The 9,325-nt window shown below is 34.1% G+C and overlaps 2 protein-coding genes across 2 annotated transcripts; one reads left to right on the forward strand and one right to left on the reverse strand.

Moving 5' to 3' along the window:
• Nucleotides 1-3,862: 3,862 nt before the first annotated feature.
• Nucleotides 3,863-5,156, forward strand: LOC143604833 (FCS-Like Zinc finger 14-like). The gene is made up of 2 exons (XM_077081193.1): nt 3,863-4,654; nt 4,737-5,156. Exons 1-2 carry the CDS (start codon nt 4,221-4,223, stop codon nt 4,873-4,875), a joined length of 573 nt encoding a protein of 190 aa, XP_076937308.1. The 5' UTR covers nt 3,863-4,220; the 3' UTR covers nt 4,876-5,156.
• A 432-nt stretch (nt 5,157-5,588) lies between these two features.
• On the reverse strand, nt 5,589-8,424 carry LOC143604832 (oligouridylate-binding protein 1-like). Its single transcript, XM_077081192.1, has 12 exons — nt 8,232-8,424; nt 7,777-7,838; nt 7,551-7,653; nt 7,394-7,470; nt 7,245-7,306; nt 7,068-7,155; nt 6,897-6,972; nt 6,780-6,810; nt 6,583-6,699; nt 6,399-6,484; nt 6,155-6,328; nt 5,589-6,061 (listed from the first exon to the last, which is right to left on the reverse strand). Exons 1-12 carry the CDS (start codon nt 8,319-8,321, stop codon nt 5,822-5,824), a joined length of 1,206 nt encoding a protein of 401 aa, XP_076937307.1. The 5' UTR covers nt 8,322-8,424; the 3' UTR covers nt 5,589-5,821.
• Between the last annotated feature and the right edge of the window lie 901 nt (nt 8,425-9,325).

Consider the following 9,325-nt stretch of genomic DNA (forward strand, 5'->3'; position numbering starts at 1 on the left):
CAGTATGATAATTTAGCCAACCATAATGATAGATGAAACAAGGATAAAATAATTATTGCGGTTCATCGAAAAAGAAATAAATATAGTTGACCTTCTTACTTGCTTATGTGATTTTCTTTTACGTTCAAGTTCTCCAAGCTTCTCTGGTTGAACCTTCAACAGGGGTGGCCTCCTCTTTTTGTCCACGGCAGCCCCCTGCTGCGTATGCCTTATAACAGCCGGCTCCCCACTTATGCTGATGGCAGTCGTTTATAACCAAAACTCACTTGGGCCTTATGACTTCACAAAAACCCATCACGATATTTTTGGGCAATTGTCCATTTATGCATGTCATTTGATTTAACTGGATTGGCCCACTAGAATTAATATGTTCTGCAAATATATTATATTAATTCTCTCATATTGTGATTTAAATATTATACATAAATTTTAATACAAAGAAGTATGACATGTTAATTTGAACCACGCATCACATTAAGTCATTTCTATAATTTGACATATATATACTTATTGAATTATTTCAATCATTTAGCTCGTTGTTCATAAGTGTAGCAAAAGTGCTCTATTCTAGCTCGTTGGTTCTCGAACCCTTTAAAATCTAAATATAAGCTAGATAGAAATATATTAAATAAAAAACCAACTCAAAAATGTAGGAAATATATATTGAATTTATATATAATTTCGACCACATCAATACATATTTTTTTTAATGACCAACAAATTTCATTCAAAAAACTAGCAAGTCGCTAGAAACACTGATACAAACGATAAAGCGTAAATAACGCCACCAAACGATACAACCATTGGACAAAACCGACAAAATATGTCCACCCAACTATACCCATTATAACCAAAAACCACACCACTCTTCCCAAGAAAGTCCACCTCTATTTGCTTTATTTTTTATCCAAAGGAATCTCATCACTGTCATTTCCTCTATCAAGCTAGTCATTTGAATCAGAGACCCAGAGTGGACTAGCGCATTCCGCCTTTTCCATAGACACCAAGTCGCGATTAAACAAACTGCTTGAAAAACTTTAGCCTTTTCTTTGGTAAATGACGAGAACTTATACAAGTCCAAGACATCACGAAAGCTAAAAAAGACTAGATACATATATATTGTAATTGTATTTAGTAGATCAACCTAAGTTTGGGAGGAGGGGGTCTTGGGTTCAAGTCTCAAAGACAATCTCAAGGATTATAAGAAATTTTCGTTAAAAAAATAGTTATTTTCAAATGTAGCGAACCTTTTGGATTTATGGTGGTGGTGGGTGTTAGTAGTGTATATAGTTCACTAGTTCAGGTTGTGATTGTCAGCGGCATCAGCGGTGTGCAGGTGGTGGCGGTCATCGGTGGTGTTCAAGTGGTGGTGATGGTGTTCAGGTGATGGTTGTGGTGTTCATGTTGAGTTTCCGGTCAAGAAATGTTTTTCCGACGACCTACAACTAGCAAGTAGCAACCTTTAGATTTTGTCATTCGTGGATCATTGGGGGGCAAAATGTTAAAAGATTGAACGGTAGCAGACATTTCGTTAGTTGAGATTGTTATTTTCCAATGGTCAATAGTTGAGATTATTTAAATTCAAAAAAAAATTATTTAAATGTAGATAGTTCAAATTAAAATTTCAAAAATAAAAAACGGGCATTATAGTCTTTGTTCAACTCACACAGTACATAATTAAAACCGCAAACTTTACAAGTTTGGTATGTATGAAGAGAACGATTTTAGTGTATTGAACACTTACCTGTGAATCACCAATTTTCAATATATTTGATATAGGTAACCATGTGTTAAATGTAATTTAATACTATAAACATTAAGAGAGACGGAGAGAAAATCAACAAATTAGCAATGCTTAGAATTATTGGTTTAATAACCCAATTATAATGTAAACGCCAACGGGCTAAATAAAAAGGAATTTGAGGGGGTTAATGTGCCAATATGTCAACTAAATTTTCTGGAAACTCTTAAAAGTGGTGTTTGGGGTCAATAAGAGAGAAGACAAAAATAGTGCTGATGCATGCGTGTATGTTCTAAAGTGCAAGCAAGGGAAGGAAAAGAGTGAATCCGTAATTTGATGATGAATTTGTGAGATCGTTGTTAAGCTATCGGTCCTACATACGCAAGTGTTTGAAGTGAAAAACAACCCACCAATCCACCATTATAAGTAATTACACTAACATCCGGATTTTTGTATAGCTTAGGGATAGCTTAGGCAATCCCTCAACTTTGTCGGCTAAGTATAAATTAATGACTTTTTCTTTCTTCCTTGTTTTATGTATTAAATACCCCAAAGTCCCCAAACAAATATTAGAATACCTCTAGGTATGTCCAAACCTTTTTTTTTAGATATCCATACATTTTTCTTCTAGGTTTGTCACTTGTCATACTCCTCTAGGCAAACCCCTCCCCCCACCCACCCCCAATATGTTTAAGCTAATAAATGCTAAAACCATGAATTTGGTTTTGAGCTAAATAACTCAAATGCTTTAACGTTATAAAATGCTATATAAAGGTTTAATTCAAACATGTCACCTTTCAGCTTCAATCAAACACAACATTTTTGGTGGTTGATTTCACTTGGTAAATAAACGTTAAAAGTTTTTTTTTATTGCAAAGGATAAAAGTATATGAATTTTACGGGCATGCACAGTCGGACTATGAATCCACGGGCCCGTCTGGCAAACAAAAATTTATCTCTTTCCATCCTTTTATTTATAATTTAAAGAACTTTATTTCTACCATTTGCCTTTTCTCGAACTCTAATTTTTATTTTAATTAAGAGTATTTGGTTTACATTTTAAAGCTGAAATCTCAAGATCAAAAGCAAGAGAATATCAAGTTTATATTGAAATTCATAAAGAATGGGAGTGCAATAATATCATGAAATTATTGTTAATGTATCTACATAAAAAATGTGCACATAGGTTTCGAAAATTATAAGGAATAAAGATGGGAAACATTGGTGAGCCCAAATAAAACAAAAGAATACAGCTAATAAAAAGAAGAGACAGAGAGAGAGCGCAAATATTGCCATGAATATGGGTACTATAATTCTAGCAATTGCCCAAAAACTTTAAAAAATAAGATGTCATTTCAGGTATGTATATTTTCAATTAATTGCAAAACAATGTCTTGGTATTATAAGGTACACATGTTTAAGAACCCAGACGAAAACTCATTAGAGAAGCTAATTATATGCCAATAAGAGTAAAGTGTGTATATAGTCATGTACGAAACATGCTTCACATAGAAAGCAATTTCCACACTTCTACGGTTCTACCATGAAACTCAAAGCGTGCACTCCCGTTGCTTTAAATTCTCAACTTATGTACATTTCTAAACCTTCGATCAATCTCGACTTTAGTATTCAATTATTCTACTATTTTCAAGCGTATAAATCAAGTACGTTACATGATTATTATGAATGAAACATTAAAACAATCTATATAGTTGGAATGTATATTATCAGTAGGGTGTTACTGTTAATAATGCATATTAGTATTCAGTTTCGGTTGATATATATACTATAATCACCTCTTGAATAAAAACAAACATGTGAGTTCAATAATAATAAACCTTAATAATACCCTCATGATAATATAGCTAGGTTGCAATATACACATCATTTATCAAATCCAAAAATCTATATTACTTTTAAATTTTACAAGTGTTAATTTTGATTGAACAAAATATATCAAGTTATTAAAAATATTATTTATACACCAATAATAATAATAATAATAATAATAATAATAATAATAATAATAATAATAATAATAAGTCACTCTATTACCTTGCAAACCATTGGCGAGCTTTTCAGTGTACTCACTTTCAAACAAAATTAGATATCATCGTATTGGGTCCCACGTGGGCCCCTAGCCAATCTATAAGCTCCGAAACCTTAACAAGTGTTAGTCGGAATCTGTTGTTCTCCATCGCCGGCAATCCGGTCATGATCAATACATCCCATCTAGCCACAAAAAGCAACTACTGATATTGACATTTTTTATTAAAAAGTTAACTATTCATTTCACAAAAATATAATCAAACAAAAAAAAAGGTAAAAAAGCATAATCAAACCTCAATCATTTAACGTCCAAACCAAATACCATGGGCAGTGGGCTTAGTCCACCAACACCATCAATCTTCATATTCAATGTTCCTAACTTATTTCCCCTATAAATCATTTCTAAATATTCATTTCTTATAACTTAGCCATGACTAACAAGCATCCGGTTATCGGAAAACTGATCACTCCGGGGTTCAGATTCTTTAGCACGAGTCCAACAACATCTTTGGAGTTTAAAGTCGTGTCACCTACTGGCGTAATAAACCGAAATATGAGCGGGATTGGGCTCGGTATAGTGGCCGCGCTCGATAAGAATCCGGCTAAGAAGGCTGGATTCACTGGCCCGGACCGAATGTTGTCTGACCAGATTCGGGTGACTCGATCAAGACCTGACCATACTGTTGTCGCTAGTAATAAACCAAACAATACGCGTACGAAAGTTAGAGATAAAGGTTGCATGTTTAACATATCACCTCCAAGATTTGGTGATGAAGGTGTGATGGTGCCTCAACCTGTTGGTTTTCTGAATTCTTGTCACTTGTGTAACAAAAGATTACATGGCAAAGATATATACATGTACAGGTAATAAAATATGTTACTTTTTTTTTTCGTGACAGTTTTCTTGGATTTTATATAACTTGATGATCATGATGATTTGTAACAGGGGAGAGAAAGCATTTTGCAGCCCGGAATGTAGGAGCAGGCAGATAGCCATGGATGAGAGACCCGAGAAATATTGTAGCCCGCAAGCGTCTTCCAGTGGCGCCAATAGTGTGATGGCCACTGGGATTTTTGCAATTTAGCCGAACCATCAAGGATCATATGACAGATTAGTAATATAAATTTGATCGCGTGAATCATACATGATCGCGATCTGGGCATGATTAATCGTATTTTGTGTACATAGAGAGTGAAAGTGAGAAGTTTGAAGAACATCTCTTTGTTGAATTCTGGACTGGATGAATTGTATCCATCCAAGATCCAGGCATAAATCAATACTTTCTTTTAACATGGTAATGCTACATATTATCCATACACACATCCAAATAACAAGCATTTCAATAAATAAAATACTTCAAATTTTGTCATCATTCGTGCTGTTGATCGATGTCGAAGCCCTGAGTAAAAATCGAAAGTTTAAATGGTCTAATTGCTATAGTCGATTCGACATAGGTTGCTTGATTGATGGAATGATTGTAGCTAAAACTTCGTGCATAAAGTTAAAAAGTTAGGAACATTGATCAAGATACAATCATACAAATGATCACTCACACTTTAATGTGAAAGATGAGAAACAATATTGGTTCTTAATAATCTCATACTAACAACACATTATTCCATAAAATCCCACCAATAACAACGTTATTAACAGGGTCTGAGTAGGAAGAGACGTAACCAAGCCATATTTCTATCCCAAAGGATAAAGAGATTGCTTTATAAACCCCCGTCCGCTCAACTCATACTAACCAAACCACGAAATATATAAACCAGATCATGATTACCAAGAAGTAACAAACATAATAATCATTACAAGTAATAAAACAACTAGCACTTTAAAATAACAAGTTCAAGATGCTGTATACTCATCCATGATCCATTCATAACTCAACACTTCCTTCAACACAAGGAAGTGATACAATGGTAATGCTACATATACATCCTCAAAGTTGTACAATAACAAGAAAGCAAGCATTCAAAATCAATAACATAAAACATTAAAAAAAGAAGAGAACCCTATCTAAAACATTGTTACTGGTAGTACATGGGCGGCTGTGTGGCAGCAATCCCTGGGTAACCACCGTCATAAACCGCACCCTGGCTAGCGGCACCGCCCATCTGCTGATGCATCAGAGCCAATTTACTAAGAGCCAGTTGCCTTTCATAAGCCGCAATATCAATAGCCGAAAAACCAACATTGTTTCCAGTAAGTGGCAGTGGTAGAGGCGTAGAGCTGGTTCCGGGAGGTGTCGGTTTGCTACCCCATGAACACTAATTCACAAACACCCAAATCAAATCATAATTCCAAATTTTTGTATGAATTATGAATATAAAACTATGAATCTAATATTTTCATAAAACTACCTTAAGCGGTTTACCATAGAGATAACGAGTGTTTCCTAACTGTATAGCACGAGCCGCCTCCGCGTGTGAGCTGTATCTAATGAAACCAAAACCTTTGTCTCGTTGAAGTCGAACATCTTCAATAACACCGGCACCGAGAGCGTGAAAATGACAATGGAGATCACCTGATGTAACCTATAATATAGTTTGTTCAGTAAGTGGTTTAAAACACTGTCAATTTTGTGCATTTCTTTGAAAAACTGACCTCGGGAGCCAGATTGCCGACGTAAACGGTTGTATATTGAGGATTGTTTTCCGGAGCATCTTCATTGACTTTTTCTTGACCGTCATCTGCACATGTAAGCCAATGTAAAAAACAATATAACATCCACAAGATATCACATAAATTTTAAAAAATGCATATTAATTTGTAAAAGCTAACTGCTAACCTGATGTTCCATTTGTCAATTCAACAATATTTTTAGTATCCAACCGCTGTTTGTCATCAGATCCCGCCCCCTTTGCGGCCCAGTTGCATCGAATTTGTCTACTTCCAAGCCACTTTCCTACAATATAAGCTCAACCGAGTTACAAAACATAATACTCCAAAACAAATTCATTCTAATAAAAATCTAACATGTCTTACCATTCAAGTCATTAATTGCACTTTGGGCATCCTGTTAAATAAAAGTGAAATGAATTGTAATTAGTATCTTAAACAGGGGCATAAAGGTCTTTTCAGTCTCAACAGTATTTCACTTACTTGTTGGTTCCTAAATGAAACAAATCCAAACCCCCTAGAGCGCCCCGTCTTCTGATCCCACATAACTCTTGCATCACTTGCAAACAGCCAAAAATAAAATCAGTAATAAATATACAAATGTGTGTGAGTGCATTATTCATCATGTCACATTTTGATTTAAATAGGGCTTACGAGCAACTAGGGTAAACAGAAAAGCAAGCAAACAATGTGGCATCAGTAACTTCAGGGCTAAGATCACCAACAAATATGTTGAAGTGGCCTGCAAAATGTAAATAATAATATCACATACAAATGAAATTATTAAATTATGAGTAAATAATATATTATTATTTTACTACATTAACAAACCTGACGTGTCTTCTCGTTGGCTACTGGCATATGCCCAATTGACTTTGATAGGCTGCCCAAACCTGTAAAGAAATATATGTTTTCATAAGCAATTAGTAGTCACTAATAACATAAACTAAAAATAGAGATTAATTTAGTAATTTACTTACAAATGCCTTCCATTAAGAGTCACAATAGCTAGAGCAGCACAACGCCGATCAAAATAATCCACAAATCCATATGATGACTGCAGCCAAAATGAAAAAGAATCAAAAGCAGTATTAGTTTTATAGAAAAGTAGCAAAAGTACTAATAAATTTATCATACTTTGTCTTTTCTAATGAGCTTGCATCCTTCAAGAGCACCCGTGCTTGAAAAGATTTCTTGAAGTAGGGGTTCGGTCACTTGGGGATGGATGTTTCCAACATACCTATGTAAAGTCGGATATTATATATAACATGAGGCTTTCTAAAGCATAAAAAGTTATCTTGCTAGTGAATTATACAAATAAAATGATGTGAACATTGAGACGATAATAACCAAAGACACTCACACACTGCGGCATGTAGTTGAATCAAAACCGGGAGGTAGATTGCCACTCAAGATAGGCTCTATCTGCAAATATAAAAAAATAAAAAAAGCCATTAACACAACACCCTGTGTATGTTATCTTTTTGAATTTTTATCTAGAAGTTAGTACTTCAAAGGTCATTCATAACCACATGAACAGATAACAGATAGATGCTTTTTAGCACTAGTACATTTTAGTACATATTATTATCCTATACATTTTTACAAATATTCTCAAAATCTTTTCAAGAAACTAATAGAACAGTAATACACAAAATGCCCAACTACCCACTTAAAATCAAACTCTACTGATTCAATTTGAACATACTAAATTAAGATTATGTAAGTAGAGTTGATACCCAGATAAAAAGTTAACACCTTTAACACAAAAAACTGAAATTAAAGATAAAAAAATGAAGTAATAATTAAAAAAATTACCTGCGGGTGAGTTATGAGACCTGGGTGATAGAGGGATTGCTGCATCAGGGCTTGTTGTTGTTGTCTTATCCTCTGATGCTGTTGCATCATGTTTTGATGATGCAATAGATGCAGAGAGTGTATGTAATATTAGGGTTTAGGTTAGCTGAGATTAGAAACAGGGTAAAGTGAAGAAAATAATTAGGGGGAAGAAGATTGTGGAAATAAAAGAGGGATGGTGTTATTATTTTTTTATTATATTTATTATTATTATTATTATTATTATTATTATTATTATTATTATTATTATTATTATTATTACGTGTGTCAGATGTTCCAATCTGCATATGTATTTCATGCGCTCATTTTATGCCTGCCGTTGATTTTTCTTTCTATTTCTTTTCTTTTCTATTCTTTATATTTTTGTTATTTGGGATATTCAACAAATAAGCACTACACATAGGTAAAAGAAAAAGAAAAGGTTCACAACATAAATAGTGTTAAAGATCAAATAAAACTATAAAAGTTACATATATGGACACCTACTTAACAACGAGTTCCTTATAGTAGGGCTGGTAATTCGTGTCTTAACAAATTTGCAACGACGCATTTAATAAAAGTATCAAATACAAATACGACTCGTTTAACTACTTTATATAGTATGACTATAAGATAGTTTTAGGTTTCATGTACCAATAAAGAAAAATATGGAGTCTAGCCTACTAATTCAATTATTTAAGAATAAAAAACCACATATCACACTTTTTTTATTAAAAAGTTTTATTGTGTCTTAAACAGGTACCAGGGATGAGCGTGGGACAGTACCCGTATTCGTACCCGTACTTGTACTCGTTTGTACTCGTATCAAAAATCAATAAAAACACGTACCAATACTCGTACCAAATTTTTCGGTATGGTACGGGTACGGGTACGGGTACGTGTATTTTGGTACAATACCCGTTTTTATACCACTTCGCTTTTTTATTTCCAAACTTTCGACGATCTTGAAACCGGTGCCGGTACAAATAACAAACAACCTGAATTAGTCCGGGTATCGGTACTTGCACAGATACGTGATGGGTACCAAATTAGTACAGATACCAAATTGGCCATCA

Source organism: Bidens hawaiensis, unplaced genomic scaffold (assembly GCF_021521415.1).
Source record: "Bidens hawaiensis isolate Kalapana, Puna unplaced genomic scaffold, B.hawaiensis_p1.1 tig00067061_1, whole genome shotgun sequence".
In the NCBI taxonomy this organism is placed as follows: domain Eukaryota; kingdom Viridiplantae; phylum Streptophyta; class Magnoliopsida; order Asterales; family Asteraceae; genus Bidens; species Bidens hawaiensis.

Excerpts from the sequence above, each read along its gene's own strand:
- LOC143604833 (XM_077081193.1), top strand. The coding sequence starts at position 4,221 with ATGACTAACAAGCATCCGGTTATCGGAAAACTGATCACTCCGGGGTTC. Across the intron at positions 4,655-4,736 it reads AAAGATATATACATGTACAG|GGGAGAGAAAGCATTTTGCA; the intron begins GTAATAAAATAT and ends GATTTGTAACAG.
- LOC143604832 (XM_077081192.1), bottom strand. The coding sequence starts at position 8,321 with ATGATGCAACAGCATCAGAGGATAAGACAACAACAACAAGCCCTGATG. Across the intron at positions 7,654-7,776 it reads TCAACTACATGCCGCAGTGT|GTATGTTGGAAACATCCATC; the intron begins GTGAGTGTCTTT and ends GACTTTACATAG. Across the intron at positions 7,307-7,393 it reads ACTCTTAATGGAAGGCATTT|GTTTGGGCAGCCTATCAAAG; the intron begins GTAAGTAAATTA and ends ATTTCTTTACAG.